At 43.2% G+C, this 25250-nt stretch overlaps 1 protein-coding gene across 1 annotated transcript in view; it reads right to left on the bottom strand.

The window, feature by feature from the left end:
• Positions 1-966: 966 nt before the first annotated feature.
• Positions 967-25250, bottom strand: part of GRTP1 (growth hormone regulated TBC protein 1) — a 36858-nt gene continuing 12574 nt past the window's right edge. The window contains exons 4-8 of the mRNA XM_080577084.1: positions 22706-22830; positions 19558-19654; positions 3981-4153; positions 3673-3858; positions 967-1461 (exon numbers count right to left, since the gene is read on the bottom strand). Coding sequence (XP_080433210.1) covers positions 1372-1461; positions 3673-3858; positions 3981-4153; positions 19558-19654; positions 22706-22830 — 671 coding nt within the window. The 3' untranslated portion in view covers positions 967-1371. The remainder of the gene's footprint in view (positions 1462-3672; positions 3859-3980; positions 4154-19557; positions 19655-22705; positions 22831-25250) is intronic.

The raw sequence follows: 25250 nt of genomic DNA, 5'->3' as shown, positions 1-25250 counted from the left end.
ACAATGGCTACAGAGGGCAGGAGCCAAGCTAAAGTGAGACTTTGCACAGAGCAGCTGCCTTCTGATGGTGAAGGCTGGCATGCTCTGGACATCTGCCCAGCTACCCTGAAGGGACCAAGAACTGATAGATTTTACCCATGGTGAAACAAACTAGTAGAAACAAACTAGTACTTCCTGATAGCTGCTGCCATACTGAAGGTATGCCACTGTCCTTATAATTGAGTATTCAAGATTAAAAAGTACTGTCTGGTAGCGCAAAGGATGGGATAGCACAGTATTGTATTGTTGGACAAAGGCTTTTAAAGTAGTATTACCTTTTTTTCTGTAGGGAATGAACCAAATCTTCTGTAAATTCACAACCCTGCGTACTTGCCTGGGGCTTATCTCTGTATCACTGAGTCTTGCCTCCTTCTTAAGCACAATACAGCTGTTTGTTTAGAACCACTTAGGTAGTTTTATACTCTTACGGGGTGCACTTTCTTACTCTAAAGTAACATGTGAAGATAGCAAATGGCAGCTGGGAAGTGCCGTTCTTTTCTCCATACAGCTTTCAGTACTCATAAGTTGCCTTTACTGGCCTAGAAGAATATTCACCTATTTCCTCTGAAAGTTTGTTTTTTCCTTTGTGAGGAATGAAATAAGCTCAGTGTGCAGCAAAACAAAACCACTAACTTCCTTATCAAAGACCAGTCTTGCAGTAGAATCTGAAAAGGTGGTGGTAAGAAGTGAGGCTTTCCACGGTCCTTCTGTAACAGTAAGGAAGGTGAGGGAAACGATGTGGCCACGAGAGGGCTCTGTAAGGACAAGAAAGCAATTAATTCAGCAGGGCGGGAGGTGGCACATTGCCAGCTTTGCTTGTTTCTGTTCCCTTCTTTCTGTCAGGAAAGATCAGTATATGCTGTATTCAGTCCACCACTGCTGCTACCACTACTGAGGTATTTTACTCTCTTAACACCAAACAACAGGTTCTGACAAATTAAATTAGATTTATTTTGTACAAATGATAAGAGGTGTTAACAGTAAGGAAGGATATGGAATTCTATACACCTGTTTTTAACATTACAAAATGCCCTGAAAAGACAAGGACAGTGATTTTTTTTTTTAAAAGGAGTGTCTTGACTTTGATCACATTCTAATCAGAAAACACTTTAAAAACAAACAAAAAAAACAACACAACCACCACTTCCAGTAGTTCCAGTTATCAAGTCTGACATACAGTACGAAGTGTTAACAACACTTACTTGAAAGGCAGGAAAAAAATTGGTCAACTGTCAGTTAACTCATGGAAAGCTTAAAGTGTGCTTTAGTCAGTGCAAGTAGAGGAATGTGTTGATTTCTGGAGTGTGTGACCCCCTGTGGAGGCCTGGTGAGTTATCCCTGAGAAAGTAACTTCTCTCTGCAAGTCTCTCGGAGTTTGTCGATGGTTGTCATGGACAAGGTTCCGGGTTCTGTGAATATTTTCTGGGGGCAAAATGAGAAAATCCTTAGTTAAAATGCTGGCTTTAGACAAGATGCCAGAATTTTCTGTGATCCCACCTTTTACAGCCATGATGAGAGAACACTTACTGCTGTTTGGCCTCCTTAGAACAGGGAAGCATCTTCACCTACTCCATTTTAAAGACACTGTAAATCTGCAGCTCATAACAAGAGCTCCCAATTATACAAAAGTAACAATACAAAAATGCTATTGAATATAAGTATCCAGTTAAAATTATTTTAGAACACATTTGTGTTGTTGGATTGTATACATATTCAGAGACTCAGAACAGCCAGAGTTGGAAGTGACCCAACAATGATCCTGGCTCCACAGAGGACCATCCAAAAATTAAACCATACATCATATTCAGAACACACTAAGCCATCCTGGGTACTTCTACAACTACCAATTTACTTTTCCTATGGTGCTAGCATAGGTCATTCAGGCCGGGGCACACAAAATACAGCAGTCTGTTGCTGAAGGAATAAAATCAGCCATTAGTCCCTTACTCTGCTACCTTTGCTCTATTCCACGAGGCTTCCCAGGGTAGTAGCGTACATGGATGTAAGAATTTGAGACGTTTCAAATGCTACCAAACACTTCTGTAACTTTTCTGGCTCTCACTTGTTGCTTTTGCGATCTCAAGAACAATACATTTGTTTTCACTACTGCATTTAGAATTTCTGACAACAAAACCGTGAAGCAAGCTTGAGCGCATAAACTTGCTTTGTGCCGAAGTCTGCAGCTAAGCTGCGTGGGCCCCTCTGTTCTCTGTACTTGTAGCCGACAGCTCTGGAGATGAGGTGGTAAATGAGCCAGCTTTGAGAGCACTCTGATAAAGAAATCCCCACTGCATTGAACTGAAAACTAAGTTTTTGTTCAAGAGGGGAACATAAAACCTTCAGCTGTCATCACCTCCACTGGTAGCAGTATCGGCATTTCTGCAAAACAAAACTGGAGCAGGCCTTCCACCGTTCCATAGAAACCTAACCTAAATTATGTTACTGCCTTGGAAGCCCCCGCACTACAGTAGCCACCCCAGTTAAAATAAACTCTTCCGGAAAATAAGTAACCCAGATATTTTTATTGGGGAAAACTGCAAGAAAAAGCTAGCGGTCTTTCTAAAAAGTCACAGTAATATCATTAAAGGGAGGAGCAGAAAAAAACAATGTCCTTCAAGGACAAGTATTTGTATCAGTCTCTGAACTGCTATTCTCGTGGCAGTTCACATTTAACAAAACTCTTACTCTAAACTCTTTATGGAAGGGAAAATCCCTGCAAACATCTTCCTTTCAAGTTAAGCTACGCTTGTGATTTATCTTTCCCCTCTCTCTTTTACCTAAAAGACTCACAAGCACTAATAAGTTAAACCTCTTTTCCTCATATGAGCAAAAATGAAACCCGGAACAACATCCTAACGTTACAGACCTATGCGCAGAGCTCTGCCATGAGCACAGAACGTCTGGGGGTACGAAGTCACCTACAGGGATGTCCTTTTGGGCATGCTCGGTAACAAGGGTAGTGGAGCTGGCTAAGTGATTTGTGGCAGACCTGCTCCTGTTATTTTTGCAACTAATGTATTTCACATTTCCATCAACTGAGTTAAGCTCTGAATCTAGTGCTCTGTATGCATTTAGCATCCGCTCTATTCATAATTTACAAGAATAATTCTTAGGCTGCAGGTTGTCGTAAAACTTGGGTACTCGACTTAAGGTTTCAGACTGGAGGTTAAGAGCTGGGTACTTTTCGTTCTCTGACTAACCGAGGCTTTACATTGAAGATTTATCAATGCAAGTTGTATCCTATAATAATCTATTCCAATTGCTCTGAGAAAACGCACAGGAACACAATCAATGCACAGTTCTCTGAAAGCATTTGGTAAGGTTATTTTCTTGCCAGACTTCCTGCCTTAAAAAAAAAAAAGTTTAAAAAGGGCAGGAGGGATTTTCCCCCCCCCTGTAGGATAGAGAATACAAATGGATTGCTATATAGGGATTTGGATAATAATTCTAAAGTAAATAACAACAGTTTGAGTTTTTATATATATGTATATATACACACACACACACGAAAACATTCTTCATCCTTTCAGCAATTCCCACAGACACATTTCTCTGAACTGTCTCCCTCTTTTTGATGGAGACAAGTCAGTCTTGTTTTTAATTCCTAACAGCTAAAAGCTGTGAAGAATTTACCTGCATGAAGGTGTGACACTCTGTTACGAATGTTCCTTTGGTGATCTGCTTGAATTTATCACAAATGTCAGGGAAATTCGTGGCTTCCAGAATAAAAGCTTGGTGTTGCTTAATTAACGTTAAGGCCACGCGGAAGATGATCTTTGACCCTTCGTAGAACAAACAGTCCCATATTCGGAGCACGGTCTGCAGGAAAGGAGAGAATTCAGGTTACTGCCCGTTTTCCAATAGGAAATTATTACTAAAGCACCACAAATGAAATAATGATTATGGATGTACATTAAAAAGAAGTGAATGTCACCGCTTACCTCTACTGGAAGAATGTCAATAAACAAGCAGATGAACCAGCGTGACACCACCAGGGTCCACATGACCCCGTGTCTTTCCATCAGCTCTGCCACGGCAGGAACTTTCAGTTTCACCAGCTCTCCCAGGACCTCCTGGTCGGTTTTCAGGCCCATCATCGCCGGGCTGTAATAATCTTGGAGAGAAGAAACCAAAATTCAGTAGGCGGTAGACATGGTTTTCCACAGAACTGAGGGGAACGTCCTGTACGGCTGAGTATGTAAATGTGTGCTGAGCCTATGAACCCAAAGTTTAATTAAACCGTGCAACAAAGATGCCTGCATTGTGGTCATACAGCCCTTCTCTGTCAGCCGAGGCTCATCTCTACAAAATACTACTTCATTCATGCCTACCAAACTATCTTCTCTCTGATGTTCTCTGGATATCAATTCTTGGCAATTCATTCTTCCTTCTCAAGCGTGGGTAATCTAGGGAGCGTTCAAAGATACAATTCTAAAAACCTCACTAATATTTAAGGTTCAATAAATTCAGGTTCTTAATAAATAAGGTTCAACCCCCCCCCTTTCCACGCAGGGGGGCGCAAACCTCCCAGACCACGCTATACCCAGACAATTGGAAACAAAGCCTGTAGACTGGGTCTGGTCACAAACTGGAAATGTGAATTTCTGCGTGTCAGCTGTCCGGGGGAGCTGGAGACCGGGTAACACTTCCCTTTGGGTATGACCCAACCACTATGTTAACTTTTTCACTTATTTCTCCGATCAAAGGAAATTCCACTTTTTCCAAGGAATAATTTCAAAAGGAAGGGAACGATGTGTCCCCATGGTAACACCTCTTCCCACTTAAAGATTTATCTGAGGGACAGGGATTGAAATTAGACCTACATCACTGCTCACCACACTGAATTGTTGTAGCACCCTCCAGTTTTCTTAATTTTGGACATAACTGTTAGTCCAGAGCCTGTTTGACAGGGGAAGCATTTATGTTATCGAGGTGGAGGCTGAATAACGAGCACCTCAGTTCCATAAACAAGTAGTTCTGGGCATGCTTAGAGAAGAAAACTATTATTTTAGTATTTAAGAGCTCGTCAGATGTCTCGGCAAAGGACAAGATTTACAGAGATGTTCAAGGAATCCACGTTACGATTAAACATCCACTGAAACATTTAGGGTGGACTTGGTGGCAAACCTTGAGGGTTCACTGGTGCTGCGCTGACAAAATTTACGTTAACTGAAAGAAATAACGGGTAACGCAAGCACCTTCCTGCGTGTTCCCTTCCTTTGCTAATTCTGAAAAGCTGCAGTTCAGGTTCCTCTAACTTAAGCTGGTCTCTGCCAAGGTTTCCAGACATGCACACAGCGTAGACCGACTTTGTTTCCTTTGTTCCCATGAAGAATGACAGGTAAGACTCCTCTACCAGCATAAGAGTCGCTGCTGCTGGATACACTCCTTTAACCAGTTGTCTTTGGCTTGCTTGTGGGGAAAGCTTTGAGAGCGAAAGCACATGCAGTGCCACGAGGAAGTACGCTGAAAACAAACAGAAAACTACACCATGACCTCAAAGCCAAAACAAAACCTTTCTTTCTGCATGTTTTAGTCCTGTGCATATTTGTGAACTGACAAGCTGGCAAAGTAATGTTAACTGGCCAAGTAAACTTCGCCTGAAGTGCTGCTTTAATACAAGAAAAAAAGAACAAGGAATCACATTTCAGGTAAAAGAAAAGTTCTCTTTCCTACCCTCCTTCCTCCTCTCATACACCCCCAAACCATTCTTTTTGGTGCTCCTGAGACACACGAGCACAAACTTCAAGTCACCACCAGCGAGTGTCCTTGGGAGGAATGAGGACCCACATGCTCTGTGCAATCACCCAATACGCTGAACCCAACTGCGGCTGCTATTTTTAACTTGCACAACAACGTAAATGCCAGGATCCCAGCGAGGGCGCAACCAGACACCTGCCCAGCAGTCTGAGGGCTGGCGAGGAAAAAATGAACAGGCAGACAAGTTGGATACGTCGCTCCTGGAACGAGCGAAGCTGCGAGCAGCCGGGAAGCCTCAGCGTAAACTGAAATTGCATTCGGCTTCTCAGAAGGTACTGCTGGATGGAAAGGGGAAAGGAAGGATTCCCTTACCTGGGGCATTTACCTCCTGCTGCTCCTTGTGGAGTGGGAACAGCCCCCATGCACCCGATGTGCACTGCAGCAGGAGGAGCGACTGGGACTGTATGGCCATGCCGGTAACTGAGCCATGGCGTTCTTCCCTGATGCCAGGTCATAAGAGAGAGGAGCTGCATCCGAAGGATCAGCATCTGAGATGCTTTTGTGTGTTGTTATTATACATTCATTATAGCCACCAGGGATTATTACAGGTATTTGAGCAACCTGGTCTGGCGGGAGGTGTCCCTGCCCATGGCAGGGGGTTGGAACTGGATGGGCTTTGAGGTCCCTTCCAACCCAAACCTTTCTGTGGTTCTATTATGTGTTAGCTATAATTTTTAATTATTCAATATATATTATTACTTCATGATACATTATATGTTAATGTAAATACGTATCTAAAAATAGCTGCCCAAATTCGGAAAGCAGCATTTCCAGTCCTCCAGCTGCATTGCTGCGGGACCCCGTGCAAACCTCACCCTCAGATCTCGGAGCGCAGCTACTGCACAAGGCACGCGAGGGAAGGCACGACGGCGCAGCTCTCCCGCTGCGGCTCTGGCTCCGGCCTTCCAGGAGAGGCGACGCACCCAGCGTCATTAGTCAGAACGATTTTGTAACCTGGCTCGGTGCCCAAACACATGGTAAGACCAAGCACACTTCGCTCTTCTGCTTTGCTCCTACTTGCGAGCGATGCCCAACCCCTAGAGCCTCTGCGAACATCCCCTCAGCAAAAACTCTGCAGTTCGGCCTCTGCTCCCTGACTGCAAACACTTCGCCGCGCGCTTTAGTTTCCTCATCTTTTGTAATTGGCTGCTCTGCCAGAATCTCTCCCCGAAGCCAAGACACCCTTGTTTATAAACAAGTCTACACAAGCGTAACCCCACACACACACCACAGAAACTTTCACAAGATACTGTGCAGCAAATTGGTTTTACTCACCTACCACCAAAATACATCAGCTTTATGATCCTTCCGTATCTTACGCCACAAACTATTTGAAGTTTCTAGACATACAATATCCAGATTCGATGAGCATATTCATTATTATTCCTTCTCTGGCAAAATATTGAGCAGTTTATGACCCGGAATGGATCTGGCTCAGAATCTGCTCCCAAGCTGCCACTCGCTAATTAAAAATAAACAAATAACTAACAAGTGTAGGCTAATTGTGCATCTACTGCTCTGGGTTGGTTTACAGGAATGTCCTCTGACAAGATGTTATCCCCTGAAAAAAACCACACGGTCAGATTGCTTCCTTTTATTTCTCAATTGTCAGATGGAAGTGACGAAGATTTAGGTGATCACACGCCACATTACTTTCCATCCCGTGTTCTGGAAGGCAACAAATGAAATACAGGATGGGAAATTATTACTCTGTACTACAATTAAACCATTATCAAATTCCAGAGGTCTGCCTGGATGAAAACTAAGTTCCCCAGTACCAAACTCCCCGTCTCCAAGCTCTTTCGCAAGCTGCTCGCAGGCTCCATGTGCAGAGCGTGTGGGCAACCGGGGGCATGCTGGCAGCTCCACACGCGGGCTTCACCCCCGTGGTTCACCTGGTGCTGTTCCTCTCGCACCAAAAGGGAGAGCCAGCTCCGTCCGCTGCCAGGCGATGCACTGCTACTGTGTGAGAAACAGGGCTAGAGGAAGGGACTTTTTTCCTTGTTTGTAGGGTTTCTGTATGACTGCGCTGCCTGTGGCACGCGGACGCTGAGCCTGAATCCTGTATGAGCGCAGAGCCTGGTGAAGAGATGCTCCTCAATCTGCTTTTCGCTGCCTCCCAACACAGCGAAGCACCTGCCCGAACCTTCCCAGTGGCATGTCCAGCACCCGGACCGTGCTCCCCAGCGGTAATGAGATTTGCAGGAAATAAGGATCAGGCTTGTAAGGACCGCGTGACCTTGTTCTGTGTTATGGATAGATTAAGTGGTTCCAAAAATAAAAGTTTAAGTTTAAGCAGCAGCACTCTTATAGCCTCGAATTACCTCTGCAAGTCAGAGCTGCAGAAGTTAAAAAAGACTCCTTCAAGTCTGTTGTGCGTATGTCAGGTTAAATATAAATACTCCTGCTGGAAGCAGCAGCAGGCTAGGAATTATTCTTAGTATTACAGAAATACCCACGGCAAGACCCAGGCTCTGCTGCACGTCTTCCAGCATTTCTAACTATTATTTCAAAAGCCTGCATAACCCGGCCTGGGACATGCGGTGATTTATCTCGCAGGTCTGATTTATTTAACTGAAGGGAGACATTAAGAATTGGCTATTTTAGCTTTTCTCACAGTCACGAGCCACGTAAAGTACTTTATCTGTAGCAATGTACTCGTAATGTCCCTGGGAGCCAAGGAAGAGGAAAAAAAAAAACACTCCACCACTTTTGAAGACTAAGTTCTTTCCAAAGTGACCTCTCAGGTGCAAATTGCAGACCCTCAGCCATCTCCATTGACTACAGGTAACAAGTACAGAGGAGAAGAGCTACGCATTTGGGATGCATTCACAACTGACGATGTACCTAGCCACCTAATGTTGCCCCTCCCTTACTTTTAAAGTTGTCCTTCTCCCCCCAGATGTTCATTTTAACACCGTTACACAACACCCAAAACGTCTCCTTGCTGTAGCAGCAGGTTAGTGTTCGCAATGAGACTTCCCTCAACGCCCCAAGAGAAAAAGAGAGCCTCAGGCAAAAGCAGGCTGCCATAAACAGCAACTGGCCAACTCCACGAAAAGCTTCAGTTCTGCATTTCTAGTCAAAAGAGAGACAGATCCTACCGCATGTTTTTGGGGAAGGGGGCGGAAGGTGAAGGGTGACACCTTTTCAGCAATCCTTCACTTACTGTAAGAACTTACTGGTTGAATCTTACTGAACGTGGAGGTTATTTTAAATAACCTTACAGAACAAAGCTTTTCTTTCCGAAAAGATACGCTACCACAACCAAATTTATGAACTTCATGCACAACGCACGCAATGAATTTTATCACTTCAGTTGCACAGAAGTCAAACCAGACCCCAACAGCAGTCCCACCCCACCTTTGGAGCATCTCAGTGCCACTACACTACTCCTGCGCAATGACCTACGCGTTTTCCCCGTTGGCCGCTCTCAGCCTCTTTTGCCCAGGAAGGAAGGGCAATGCTCTGCTCTTTTATTTCTACCAGGGGACAGCTCAAAAAGGTGCAACGGGGCTTGTAAGAATCTGTATCACAAGATTTGCATAAAGAGTTGGACAACACATGTTTGGGAGGAAATAAGAAAAGTCACAACAGGAAAAGGAGGAAAACCACGAGTACTGCCAATTCTTTTTGCAACATCAGGCCACAGTGACCCCCTGCAGATGTCCTGGCCAAAGTGATATCCTGCAGATACGTGGCTAAATGGCAAGCTGAACTCTTAACTATGGCATTTTAAAAACAAGTTCCCTGTCCTCCAGGGGGAGGATGAGCAATACCCCAAAACAGGCCCAAGCTGGAGCTTTTACTGCATTGAACCAAAGTGAACCAAAACTTCTGTTCTGAGGTACTGACCTCACACCAGAACCAAGAGCAGCCAGCTCATTCACAACTGAACACTAGCTTTAAATATGTATTATATAAATATAAATATATAAATAAGTAAACCCAATTCATTTTGGATGGCAGAACTGCCTCACAAAAGAGAGAACCCAATCCTTATAAGGGTGCTTAAGGGTTGTGATATTGAGATTACACAAACGTTTAAATTACAATATTTTGAGAAATTATTTAACATTATCAGCTTTTCAGCAAGCACAAAAAGGCAGTGTTCTACATAATCCTGTGTGGCTGTGTTCAGCCATCACTTCTGATCCTAAACTTGGAAGATGGATTCTGTGGGACAGAAATGGCCTTTTGCTTTCTTATTTGCATTTCCTGCAGCATAATGGAAATCTGATCAGGTGTAGTAGCTTCCATTTGGAAACAGAAGAGGGATGCTGGTTAAATATAAAGACGATGGAAATAAATGCAAAAGACAATGGAAATAAAGGCAAAAACAATATTCTTCCAACATTACAGACGACAAAGATGAAATATGAAGGAGCAAAGACTCCCTATGTAATCTCTTGGACACACAAAGTGAAGTTGGCAGTGTGCTAGAAAGCACAAATGCAACTTTCAGACACTCTCGTTATGGGAAAAGAAGCAGGCTACATTTGTTTTAAACACTAACTCACTGTCTTGCATTCAATAATGACACGTGCATCATTAGAAACGAGCACAGTTTAAAGTTACAGCTACCAGAGCAATCTCGTACAGACTGCACGCAACGCAGAGCAAAACGCTGCTGGCAGTTTTCCTGTCTCCCCTCTGCCCCTCTTTGTTGTGTTCACGGATGCTGGGATTGCTCCTTTCGTAAACAGTGTTTTTTTCCCTAATACCCGTGAGCTGACAGACGCTAACGGACACGGGTTATTCACCACTCAGCTGTTTCCAACCAGCCTGGCCTGACTCCAGCCACCACGCTCAACGAATTTCACCAGTCTGCAGGGCTGCCTGCTTTGGAGAAGCCTCCAGCTCACCGGGTGGGGGTGACGGTCCCGGGGGTCGAGGTTTCGGACAGACTTTTAACTCAATTTCCTCCAATGGAGGGGGATTCGTGAGCAAACACTGCAGGTTGCCACAACTGCTTACCGTGCTCGTAGAGGGGACGAATACGCTGTTATGAGTTTGCAACCCTATCACGAGTCTTACAAGACCGGCGACTGCAGCTCAGCGAGGATTCCGGTCTCTGGCTTTTGTGATTCCTGGATGGGATTAGGCAGAGGAACTACGTTATCAGTTCACTGCACCGACAAGATTATTCTCGACATGTCAGCACAAAACACAGCACTTTTATTATCTCACACTCAAAAATAACCCACGCTTTCTTCAGTTCTTTACAACAATGCTACAGTCATGCCACGGGAACTCCCTCACTTAAAAGACTTGGGCAGAAGCAGGAGGCTTAAATAGAAAGCTGAACAGGCACACGTGGCTCTAGCCTGATAATTGGAGAAGGAAACCAACCCAACACTTCAGTCTGAACAGAATGAAATCCACAATCCTCTTACTTCAAGCCTGAAGAAGCTAACGAGTATTAATTTTAATCTTGAAGCAACAGGTTTTAAAGGGGTACAAATGGGAGAAGAGACACACCTCTCCACCAGCCATAAACTGAAAACTTAGTAGGGCATTCAAGTCTTCTGAACATAAAAACACATGAAAAAAACAAGGCAATATTTCCCAAGCATCTCTGAAACTAAACAGACCATCACTTCTTGAACGTTTAGGTAGACAACAGGTACTGCTGGGCACTGCACGTGATTTTCTTCCCATCATTTCTCCTTTACTCCCAAAGCACATATCCCTCCATAAACACATTCTCAATGCAGCTCCCTACACTGCAGACGCACTACACTATGTTTTGAAATAATATCAAAGCTTGCATTAACTGAGCAATTGAAAATCTTTTTTTTTTCCAACATCGTAAGTTACAAATACAATAAATCCTGAATAAGCAGGTCTTAGTTCAGGAAAAGCTAAAGTAATCCTTGGATATATTCACTGCTGAAGAAGAGAGCGTGTTATCTCTGTATATGACATTAACCAAAATGAAGTCAGAAAACTGCACCAGCTCTGATATTCCCACTTAAGGCAGGAAGCTGATGGACTGGAAGGGATGTGAAGCAAAGGGTTATAAACACTACTTACAGAAATTGAGCTCTGTAAGGAACTTCTCTGTTTGCAAAGTTTATCCAAGGAATATGAAAAGCAAACTTGACTGCTTCACAGAAGAAACACCCCAGACATTATGGGCTTTTCGACAGAGGAAAACAAAGTCTTAAGAAGTAGCAGTAGCTACCGGTTAGAATGAGGCACATGCAAATAAAAAGCACGGCAAACATTTTTAATAAGAGTGATTTGCCCAGAGAAGCTGTGGCTGCCCCATCCCTGGAGGTGTTCAAGGCCAGGCTGGATGGGGCTTTGGGCAGCCTGGTGTGGTGGGGGGTGTCCCTGCCCATGGCAGGGGGGTGGAACTGGGTGGGCTTTAAGGTCCCTTCCAACCCAAACCTTTCTGTGATTCCATGATATACAGCTCGAATACACTGCTAGGAGTGGTGGTAGAGCCTCTTCCAACCAAGTCCAAGGCCTTTCACAACAACAAGCTCCAGCCAAATGTGCCTGCAGTAGAGGGCATGGGAAGCTATGCTGCTGTTTGCTCGGCTGGCTTCTTGTCCAGCAAGCCCAGTTACAAATCTCACTCCATGAGCCTCGGTATCTAACACATGGATTAGCTGGAGTAGACAAATACATTTTCTAGGAGTTTACAAGTTCAAATACAAAACTGTACATGAGGATCTACAACAAGCACCTACAACCCCGTTTTACATTTGTCAGCAATTATATTATGCTTTTTGCTGTCCAAGTAAGATGTCCAGGAAGGCTGCATTATTGTAAATGAACGTGCAGAGCCCCTGCTGACCATTAGAAGGTCAAAAATATATGATATGAGGAATTAAATAAGCTATTCACTTTGGCTTTGCTTCTGCTGCTTTAATTACGGAGTTAAAACAGCACAATCCCTTTAATCAATACATAGACAGCTCTGTCAAAACAATAGTGTTTCAACACTACACGTGCACATTAATGCTTTCACAAGTAAAACCAATAGCTGAAAGCAAGCAAACAAAACGCCCCACCAACACAACTACTTCAATAAAACATAAGGCACCAAATTTAAGTAAGTGCTGTGCGCTAAGACTTGGCTTTTACACATCCGGAGGAAAAAAAAAAAAAAAAAAAAAGGATCTCCTTCCCCCAGACCCATGCTTCTGTATTTCCACTGCTACCTACCTTCCTGCTTTATCAGCAGCCAGGCAGTTCTGCCTTTAATCGGACCTAACCAAATTAAGAGTTCATTTGAAAACTTTATTTTGCTGGTGGCTTTTGAAAGGGATTTGAAACTTTGATCGACTGGGGAGACAAAGAGGCAAACATCACTGCTGGCACAGATAGCCAAAGGCTGCAGTCCCCTCTCAGAGTAGGACCATGGAAGGACTATTAAAGATAACTCAAGGTTTAACATAATTAAATTCTATTAATACAGGGCTTGCCTGCCAGCAGGAAAGAGATGGGCCTGACTTTTTGGATGGAATAAATCATTTAGGTCCTGCTTCCACAGTGTAAACACAGCCACATCATGGAATAATACAATACTCTTGAGCATTTTAAAACACTAAGGGTTCTTCTGGTGTGTAGCCAAAATTTAGCACGTCCCCACACAAAAGGCTGAGAACATGTACATTTTGTCATACCCTAGAAACCCGTGGTTTAGACAAAACTCTTGTACTTACACCCAGCTACCTAAAGCCCACACACTGAATATTGAGCTCACTTTTTATCGATGAGGCTTGTGATTTGCAAGGAATAAGATACATATAGGAAATAAAATTATTCCAAAAGTATAAGCATACTTATCATGTAAAAGCAGAAAAACCTCAGTTACTCGTTTTCTGCTTGCTCAAGTCTCCCAAGTGGCACAGCAGTTCAGATTTGTAAGTAATAAGCATTTCAGGCTTATCAAGGTTTCTAAATATACACACACGATGACCCCTACATTCCACCTTCAGCTTATCAGGACACTGCATGCTTAATTCCTGGATAAATACAACTGACCTCTAATGTTCAAAGATGAATCCTTTCATCGTGGCTGCTGACTAACAGTAGAACGTGTCAGAGTCTTGTACTTTAGAGCTCCTATTTATCCAGCCCATCAGCCGAGCGTTCCTCTCTCCTCGTGGTGGATTTGATCACAGAACCATTAGGGTTGGAAGAGCCCTCCAAGATCACCTGGTCCAACCATCCCCCTACCACCAATGTCACCCACTAAACCATGTCCCTGAGCACCAGGCCCAACCTCTCCTTGAACACCCCCAGGGACGGTGACTCCACCACCTCCCTGGGCAACCCGTCCCAGTGCCTGACTGCTCTTTCTGGGAAGAAATGTCTCCTCATTTCCTACCTGAACCTCCCCAGTGCAACTTGAGGCCATTCCCTCTCATCCTACCAATAGTTACCTATAAGAAGAGGCCGACCCCCAGCTCCCCACACCTTCCTTTCAGGTACCTGTAGAGAGCAATAAGGTCTCCCCTGAGCCTCCTCTTCTCCAAACTGAACAACCCCAGTGCCCTCAGCCACTCAGTTCCTTCAGCCAGAGGACAGAAACAAATACGTGCTTACTTGCAATCAAAAGCAAGCAGTCTGAATAGACATACTTCATAGGTAGTACAGCACTCTGTATTTCTCAAGTGACTCTTCCCTCGAAACCTGAAGCCTGTATGATGGGACTTGAAAGAATGTCATAACATTGATAACATTGAGCAAGGGAAAGACAAGGATGCACAAGAGTTGGATGAGCAATTATGTTATTATTCAGTTCAAATATTCATGCCTCTTACTGTGCCTAGTCTCTTCTGCAAAAATACCTGCAAGTCTATGGCTGATACAACTGAGAACCACAGCCAGCTCAAAACAGAAATGTGTTAGACCTTACTTATCTGAACACGCAGACGTTTGCCTTAACCAGCAGTTGCTAAGCTACACACCGAGTTAGTATCTTGCACTGCACCTTTTGTTCTTCCAGATAATGCCCGCTAGTTCACTGCAGTCTACCAGTTTTGTGACTATTTCATTATTCAAAAATCTTTATTTTTAGTAACTGATAAACAACCATGCAGTACGCAAGTTTAAAGAAAAGAAAAAAAAAATCCCCAAAAAGTCACCTAAAAAAAATAGCAGGCTGAAAGCACATTGCTAGACTTCCTTGAGGAAGACTTGTAGGCTAATTTAAGATTTCCATTAACAACACTGGAGAAGAAGAGCAAGCTGGTATTTGTTAACAATACTAACCTGGAAGGTGTTGTCCCATGTCAACACACACGGCACAATGGAGTAATGTAGTGAAAGAACTGGATTACGTGAGGATGGAGTCAGGGAGACATGATGATATTTAACAAAATACAGAGACAAGAGTGTGCAAACAGTTCACCAAAAGGTGCTACAAATTCCTATAAGCTGCGGGAACACCTATCAGCAACGAAAGAGGACAGTAGTACGTACATCATTACCAAGATCACAGATCAAAATGACCCAGAAAAAAAGGCAAAGGAGGTCCTACAGTTTTCCTCTCTCAAATAAAACACTTTCAGCTGCAAAGAGAGATAGATAATGCCACTGCACAAGGCACTAGCAATATACCCACTAGGGAGGGGGAAAAAGTGTCATTGTGAGCATGTCAAAAAAAAAAAAAAGATCTAACTGGAACAAGCACATAACATTTTTAGGCTAAGAAGGGAACAGAGACCAAAATACAAGAGAAGAGTTTGACTGAAGCAGCTTAGTAATACAAACCAAGTGAAAAAAAAAAAAAACATGTTCTGAGATATATATATACTGATATATATAATGCCTGCCATGCTAAAGTGAGTTCAAACTGTCAAGTTTTTCCTCTCTTAAACTCACCATTTAATCATAAATGTAAAAAAAAAAAAGGCAAATATGCTCCTTAAATTACATACCAAAGTACCACAGTCATACGTTACCTCCTACCTGCTACTTTCTAAAGCAACCCCCCCAGAATTTCCTCAACAGAAGAAAAAATTTTCTCAGCACGAAGTAAAGCTATGAGCAGAACAAAAACAGTAGAGCTATACTGCACAGAAATTGCAAAGCCACATTTTCTCTGAGTTTGAACTGAATCCATACTGGTTCTTCTGGGCAAGGCTGTCTGCTCCAGCTCAGTCTATTTTGACTGAACCCGGGAATAAAAGGATCTTGGTAGCACCCAAAACTTCAGTTAAACAAACAGCTGCATTCTCCCATGGCGTGTTTAAATGAGATATGCCCCTAACCCCTCCAAACCCCCAGCTGAGCAGCTGACAGCCACAACAGGCATGGGGCTGGCCTTCAGCAGAAACACAAATCCTTCTGGCTCCGCTCAGCTGCACTGACCAGCGCTGAGCGCAGCCAGATGCGCGGCGTACACACAGCCCTACACACCGGCAAACCAGTTTAACTTCTGCTGGCTCCCTCTTACAGCTGCGCCAACTCCATCTGGGTGTAGTGGGATGATTCAGACAGAAAAACTTCTACCTACGAGGTCCCATCGCCAGCTGTCCCCTTCTGCCAGCGGGTGGAGGAGTCGCACCTCCGTCGTACTCTATGGCACATCTCTCTCCCTGGTATAAAGACCACTAAGACTGGGGAGGAGAGCTGTGGACTGGGGAAGTCTTCCTCTGTCACTTCCCCCAGAAGCTGCCTCTAATCCTTTATCTGTCACACGCTACATTTTTCAATAGATGACACAATCTGTGGCTGGTTTGGTTCACCTGCTGACCAAAAAACCCTGCCAGTACCCAGGTATTGAGTGTAATTATATGCTTGCGGGCAGGGGCAAGGAAGCTTTCACAGCAGCACCTCAGAGGGCAGAGGGGGGATTTCCAAACTGTCCTGAATCGCCCCCGATTTAACTGCAGTGACACGGGGATGCTTGGAAAACGAGGACATGACCTGGAGGCATATCTGTCGCAGTGAAAGGGGAAAACGTGTAGATCATAATGCAAACAGATCAAGAAAAGAGCCACGGTAGTAAAACTGAAGGAAAAAGATTGGCTTAACAAACTGTCAGCACCCAGCGAAACTGACTGCTACTTTTCACTGTGAAGACCTGGAGAGTACACAATACTTCTCTGCTTTCCCAAGGAGTAACTGAAGGGCTTTAAACTGAAATGTGCTGTACCCTGCACTATTAACACAAGGGTAGTACTTATCTGAGACAGTTTCTTTATGGATACAGCCTGCCTGCCTCTCTCTCACACATACATAATGTTTCTGAAATTATGATGATTATCCATCATGCTTTGAATTTCATAAAGGTACAATTCAAGCATGACCTGAGCAGGTAGTGGGGATAAAAGGAAAAAATAAATAAATATATATATATATGTATGTATAGAAATCACCACCATTATGACAAAGAACTGTCATGCAAATTTTTTGGCAGAAGAAAAGCAGCATCAAGTTTTCTGACAATGAAGCCTTGCATTCCTTCAATGCAAATATTTGCACTAGATAGAAGATTCACCCTACTAACTCGGGCTCTTGTTGAGGCACCCGAGCTGGAAGAGGTACCTCAAACTCTCTTAAAGCTGCCTGTGGAGGAGAAAGGGGCACAGGCAGGTTAGCGATTCTGATCAGATAGCCCTTTCACCACTGACAGAAGCAGAACTGCCAGCATGCACGTTTCTAATGTCAGTACCTCAGCTGGATGCCTCTGGACTGGACGTGCTGAACCCGGGCCAAAGTCTGTAGTAAGACTCTCATTACAGGGTAGTAAATATGTATCTATAAACAGGGTAGTAAAAAATATACCTATGGATATAAGTAAATGCGTATCTCCCTTATGCACAGTAATTGCCTTTCACATTATCAGTTTCTTCTCAACACCAATGCTACCAGCATAACATAAATGCAACAACTAAGAGGGCAAAATAGGAGCAACTTTTGTCATTTAGATATCAGCAATGTGTAGAAGGATATTAAGGGCTTCACGACAAACTAATTGAAGTAAATTCCTTGCCAAAAGCAATGATAAATTTATGAATATATCCTGAGCTGGAAGGGACCCACAAGATGAATAAAAAAAAATCTGAATCTACTCCTTTGTCCCAAATAAAAATATGTAGGACTATCAAAAAGATTATCAGCAGAAGTTGCCACACATCAGTTTGCAATCAAATGTGCCTTTTACTGAGGGAGCTATGCCCCCAAAAGCGATGCCAACGGAAAGACATCCTCCGATTTCAGCCAGTGACAGGCCACATGGCAGACAGGAGCCTCCTGTCTCCTACCTGTTTGCACAGCTTATAGTTCTCAAGGCTGAACAAACCAACAGACAGTTGGTTTCTCCAGGCTATTGTCATAGCTTGAAAGTAAGCTTCAAGGCTGCAAAATCTCAAATATTTGCAGATTGACTCAACACATCACAGTGCTCCCTGCCAGTTCCTACTCCTGCAATGTGCAAACTCTGTTCAACCATTCTGCTTAACGTGCAAGGGAAAAACTCAGCTCCTACATGATGTATTCAGTGTAAAAGGTAATTCTTGCAGTTGGTCAAAAGCACTAAAAAACTCCCTCAGCTCTTCATCTTTCTTAGAGTCTTTCCCTTCTCTTCAAAAGGGAAGAAAAATGTTTTTTTAAAATCTTAAACCAGACCAGAAAGAAGCAGAAATACAAGTATCAACCTTGATGCCTTTGACCAGCACTTAGCTGACGCTGTAATATTGTAGTCAGCCTCCAGCCATTTGGGATAAACATCTGTTCAAAACCAAAACTCGGCCAACAGCAAATTTCACAGCCTCCTTACAGAAAAATGAGTCTCTTCTGTTCTGAATATGACACACATGGAGCGTGTAGCTGTAAGTCAGTCCCATGCACAATGCTCATGGGAATTCACGATGAAGCCATTCTTCCTCTAGAATTAAATCCCAAGGAAGAACATTCCCAAATATATTTCACAGGATTATAAATCATAGCTGTGCCTGATGTTTGCTTCTGAACTACTCCACATGTGGTGAGATTCAGTTTAACATGAGGCAAAATTCTGTGTGAAAGCTCCTGCTGCAAGCCCAGGCAAGGAAAGTTTAGGGAGGTACTGAGCCGACCAGATGTAAACGCTATCTGCACTGTAGGGTGCACTGAATTTCCCTAAAGACTACTGACCAACCTGCCTAGATCACAATCGATTATAAGAGCTGTGAAGGGAACTTCGCATACAGCCACAGGCAGGAACTTTGACGTTTGCCTGCTCTGCTGCAGTATCAGTGTGTGGAAATGCCCAAGGCACACCCGCTCAGAGGGTCCCCATGCCTAGCAGAAGCCCACTCCACCTTGCCAGCTGTCTCTGAAGAAAGCTCATGCTGCCTCCTGCCAAGCCACCAGGAAGTGTTGCTGCAGGCTCAGTGCTCAGTCTGTGTGCATCTCCCACCTTTGCTCTGTGATCACTGCTTCATCTGTGCCTCATATCACATTCCTGCAAACAGAAAGGCCAAATCCCAGACACCTTGAGTTCTGTTCCCCAGCTTCACACTGGCGTAGGAAGACACCTACCTAACAGGTACAAGTAGGGAGTGAGAAATAAGACTGCAAATTACCATACAAGTAAACCACTCCATCAAGACTAAATTGCAACTGCAGAAAAGACAAGTTTTGCCTGTGTGTAGTGTCTTTGTCCTGTGCTGCCACGACCCTAAAAAGTCTTCAGTCCATGCAAACCCATTTTAACACCTGAACAGTCTAAAAATGGACAAAAACGCAAAGATAAAGTAAAAGCCCAGCTCCAGCATACAGAACAAACTGTTCAAGTTTTTACCATACCAGGCAATATTCTTCCAATAAGAGCATCTAGCAACCAAAAGGACTCCTCTTCATTCTTTGTAATAAGAATCAGGTATCCAGCTATGAAATTCATGCCCTGAAAAAGAAAGAAGAATTTTAAGATGCGTACACTTACCTTAAGAGTTTCTAGTTCATTTGTTTTGACTAAAGGCTAAGTTACCGCAGTTTACAAAGGGGACGTATCAAGTAAAGTCCAGTAATAAAGGCCACTGTTTGAGTAAGCTGTTAAACCTGCAAGATGACAGCTAGTGAGAATTATTAACAAAGCTCAAGGAGAGAAAATTAAAAGAAAAAGCTTAGTAGTCTATAATTTACTTTAAATTTTCCCTTTTTAAAAAATCACAAAGCAACGTCCTAGTGTAACTATTGACTGTTCTGACCAGAACCAAAGCATAGCCGATTTGGATGTGCAATGCAAACATAACACACCTGCAGGTGGGCCACGCAGCTGCAGAAGGAGAAAGCCTGATCCAAACGCTCCTTTGTAAAAAGTTGCAGCTTTTATGAGCTGTTGCTGCTTAGCTCATCAAACGACTGTATACAAATCATTTGTTTCCATCAGTACCTCCAGTACTGCCAATGGTAGGCAATGGCTCTGGCCACTGCAGCTCCTGCCTTTCAATGTAAAAAGGAAGGGGAACAGCAGGAAGGAGCGAGGGGGAGCTACCAAAAAATTATGAAAACTAGTCAGCCCATATCTGGCCTATTCTGACTGCATAGAGAACACACAGGTTGTGAACTGGTATTCCCCATAAACATACTGCCTCAGCCTCAGGCACTTTTTTTTGTATCCACCATAATATCACTAAGTTATGGCAGTATTACTAAGTTACATGCATGGTAGTTCACTTTCTTGGATTCCTCATCTTGAAAACAAACAAAAAAAACCATTTAAGTGTATCTTTTCTATTGTAAACCAGACGACAACTGCAATATCACAGCAAGCACACCAGCATGACAATTTACAAAAGGTGTCTCTGAAAACGTTCCTAAGCTAACAGGAAATTATCTTTAAATATTTACAGGCTATGAAAGCTGGTGTTGGTTACATTGCCGCCTTCAGTTTCATCCCTTTATTTGGCCTTCTCCCTGTTCTCTCCCCTTCCACGCTTGACTTCTCCAGCACTGGCTATGGGCACAGGCAGCAGCGCTGTCTCTCGGTCTCCTGAGTGCTGCCAGTCACAGCTCTGAAAAGATGACGGCCACCAAGAAGGCCCTTCACAGCCTCTGGAAGCCAGAAGTTCCTATCTCAGCTGAAATCTCATTTCTCGCATTCAGCAGCTTTGACTCGCCTGCCCCACCACACAAGGCCTTGCAACGCTCCCACAACACGGAAATATTAGGACATGGCATCTTCCCCAGGGCTTCATTTTCAAGCTTTGAGTCACTCAGCACTTGTTACTCAGACAGCTTGGACAGACCTTGCGTGGCCTTACACGGTGCTCGCCCTTCTAGCCAGGGAGGCAACGATTTGTTTCGAGGCTGACAGCTCAGTAACTTGTCGCCATAGATAGATGCAGAGACTGCTTGGCATTTAACATGGCATACACAGGAAAATACTCTTAAGCATAAATTCACAGGACTCTTGATTTTAGGCAATGCCATGGCCTTGTCACAGCATGACCACGCAAAGCCCAATACGCTCCCAAATAGAGGGCTAAACATCAGCAAATACTACAAATCCAGTAGGATTATGAAAATGCCTGCTGAAGAGTCTTCAGATGGCAAAAAGAACTTTGCAAAATACTAAAGTTCTCTCTTTTTTTTTTTTTTACTTCGATTTTTCTACTGTTTACAGCGTCTTTCCTATTGAGCAGCAGGCATCACAATATCAATCTGGATGAAGTCTGCTGCTTCACTAGTAGAAAACATCCATTCCTGAAACATTCCCTGATTTACAACGTGCCTTGGAAAGCAGATGCTGCTGGCCTTTGGTTTATGTTCTAATTATTTAGCCAGAAAAAGTAACATTCATCCTGTGAGGACACCAGAGGTGAGGAGAAAGGAGAATAACTAAATCATTTTTTTTAAAGTCACCTTTCATCTCTAATGTTCATAATGCCAAGTGCAAAGATTAGCACACTGATTCAACAATATACCAAAACTTTCCAATAACAATTGGACATCTATTTTGTTTAGAAGCCAGCATGGTTTAGAAGGGGTACATTTCTGTGGGTATAACTACCTTGATATAGGGGCCTGACCCTTGCAAAACAGACTATTCACAGTTCTATTCCTTCTATTATTCTTAAAACTTTAAACATCGTATCTTAATAAATTTTTAATACTGAGAACAACAAAATGGAAAAATCAGGCATCTTTTACTCCTGTTTCAAATCTCTGCACTACAACTGGTTAGTATACACAAAAATAATGTTTTAGTGACTTTGGTCTAGCTTTAAGCCTCTCTAAGTCTCCTACTTTCCAGACTTCAGTAAATATAATTCATAATCATCTAAACTTTGGAACAATTGTTATGTACTGTACCAACTTCCTCAACTAGCATGAGACATAGCTTAGCACTTGCATCTTTAGTGAAGAAAGGGAAGACTTTATAAGTGGAATTCAAACAAATTTTCTTCCTACTTGCCTGTCTATACTTGGAGACAGCACCAAATAAATGCTACCATTTCCCTCTACCCAATTATCCAAAATCCTAGATGATAGATCACATGAGCACTGGTTTTCCTGTATTTTGAAAAACGTTCCAGTGAAAACAAAGACAACTGAGATCTCATGACGACTCCTACACACCAAGGACTGTTCCAGGAAAGACGGCAGGAGGGAGGAAGAGGGAAAGACAAGCTCTCTTTTTCCTCCTGTCCAAAGCAGCTAATCTTGATGCAACTACGTGTAATGAAACACTTGTTCTGCACTTAATGAATCAAACCAAATACAGCCTAAGTAGCTACAAAAAGACCCTGGGGAAACTCACAAGGATACCTGAACTTGCTTGAAGTGATTAATTTTTTTCTCTCCCAGGGCCATTTTAAAAACAGAAATTGCTTGTGGACCTGCTTCTGAAAGCGCACGTTCAAACGGACAAAACCAATTACCATTGGTGAAATGCAGCATTGTTTAGAAACAAACAAATGGGGGAAAAAAACACAAAACAATGACTACATACCTGACAATATCCTACTGCTTTATTGTGGTGCCCGTATGCTACCAATACATTGTAGAGCGTGTGCTGCAGGCAGGGATCAGCCGTTCTGCGGAATTTTATGTTATCTGGAAATGTTCTATTCATGTCTAGACAAAAGGGAGAAAAACGATCAAAATTAGGAGCTGTTCCCTCCTTGGCTTTCAAAGCAGACTTTTACAGCCTTCCTGAAGCACAACTGAAACCTCATTAAACTGTAGTTTTGGTGGATGAATTTTAACAAGAACCAGCTTTACCTCTGTTTTGGCTAAAAGAGCATCTACACTTGAGGATAATCCATTCCTAGAAAGACTAATCCTATTAGGGTACAGAAAACAATTTAAAGCAGGACTAAAGAAATTCTCGTGCAGAATGGACTCAAGGTCTGGCTGCAAAAGCTTAAATGAAAGCAAACCACTCATTTAGACCAACAAAGAGAACTCATACCAAATTTATCTAGCAGAGCGGCCTGAAATGAGCTGCACCTCTAGGAAAACATTCTCATAACAAATCCAATGATCTTTCGGTTGACTTATCATTCAGGAAGCTTCAACCAAACAGTCCCAAACAACTAAAAAAAATAATCTTGGTCCTCCAACTGAGCACGTCTACCTGAAATCACTGTATTTTTTTCTCCCTGTGATGGGACCATTGGACAACCTGCTCCTTCCTTTGCGCAAGATCACCAAGAAGGAGATTGATTTGTCAACAGTGCACATGGCACAGGCTCAGCTCAATGCTAAACCAAGGAAGGACTGTGCAATTACTGACACTTCAAAACTTTCATTTCTTCTGGACCAAATGCGAATAACAGGACTCATCTCTCTTTACAAAGGCCTAAAAACTAGGCATGCAGGTTTGAGCTAGTCACCCAAAACTCCCTTTGGTTGTTGGAAAGAAAAAGGCAGAGTTAATTTTTAGCTTGCTTCACTCTGTAAAGAAGGAAGCCAAGGTTACTAGTCCACTTGCACGTCTGACTTTTAGAAGTCCAAGTCAGGGGAAAAAAAAATTGTTTTAAAAGTAACATTACTTCGAAGATTTTCAAACCTTGAGACATTAATAAAACAAGTTATTTTAGTTAGCTTTAACAAAAACAAAGAAAAAGTGAATTACAGTAAACAAAACAACAACAAAATCCGTAACAGTATTACTGTACAGATATTTATGTCCTAGAGTTATCAGATCCTATCAGCTTTTCCTGAATACTGCAAGAAGTCTACTACGGCTTTGACACAAACTTGAGTTGTAAGCAACCAAAGGAAGAAAGTCGCCCAAAATTATGATTAGTTTCATGGAAATCACAAGCATTAAAAAAATTTTACGTTAATCACTATTTCTTCCTTTTAAAGTCAATAAATCATTTACAGAAACAGGAGGGTTGGAAAATATTTCACCTCACCGCTCATGTGACTTGAAAGAAAAGCTCAAGGAAAAAGATAATTTTTAAAAGGACTTGAGTAACAGCCAGGCTAACTAAGGATACAGTTGCAGGAACAATGGGATAACTAAGTGCTGTCTTTCCTCTTGGTAGGAAGAGCAGCATTGTATTTGCATAATCGGAATAATTTCTTGTTTATTGAAGTATAGGCTGGGCTTCACAAAAAAAAAAAAAAAAAAAGAGGAATGCTGACATTTCAGCAGTGGCTCTTCCCCCCAAGCTGCGCAGAATAAGGGCAAGAGGGGAAGAGGAGAAGTCCCCTACACACGGAGCAGAAGCAGAACTGACCTTTAATTTCACAAACTGGGGAAGGCCTAAGGCTTAGAGCATCAGCTCCTACTTGCTTTCTCATTACAGAGCATGATTTTCCATTAAGGTTGGTAGAAACCTTTCAGTCCCACGAGCCCTCTTTTGTCAGATCATTACCGTGAGCATAGAGCAGCAAGAGCAGGCAGTCCTCCTTCCTCCCCTCTCCACTCTCCCCTTCTGCTCCCACCAGCACGTTTTCCCCCCTCCTGCAGCTCTGAGGCTCCTCCAAGCACAAGCCGAGCAGCGCCAGCCCACTCGCCAAGCTCGCACGAGCCAATGTGTTTTGCTGTTTTATCGGACTTGTGCCAGAGATGCCTGAAAGCAAATGGCAGAGGCAGACGAAGACAGATGTACCTGACTTGAGCACTGACCCCACTTTACTACAGCTGTCACGACAGGGATGGCTGAACACCTCCTTCTCCCCATCCACACTTCAGAGCTGACCTGCTCTCCACTCACCTACCTCCTTCTGTTAGAACAGATGTTAGCGGCCAAAGGAACACAACCTCAAGCTACTCCAGTTTGGGGGAAAGATCACCAGAATGGACTGAGCAGCGAAATCAAAGTTAGTGCTTTTTACTGCTAAATAAATCCCAAAACCATGACAATCTTGTGTGCAGACCTGCTGACTAGATCCAAGCTATGCACAGGAGCATGGGGCCAGGAGGAAGGCCACAGAGAAAAGACTAGCTGTTTCTTTGCAGTACACTCAGATTAAATCCCAAAAGCTTTTTATTTCAGATGATCCTTCAGTACTGGGAGGTGGCGGTGTTATTCTGCTGT

Source organism: Anser brachyrhynchus (genome assembly GCF_964034855.1).
Source record: "Anser brachyrhynchus genome assembly, chromosome: 1".
In the NCBI taxonomy this organism is placed as follows: Eukaryota; Metazoa; Chordata; class Aves; order Anseriformes; family Anatidae; genus Anser; species Anser brachyrhynchus.
The sequence above is the reverse complement of the archived record's forward strand: the minus strand, read 5'-3'. Positions and strand labels throughout refer to the sequence as shown.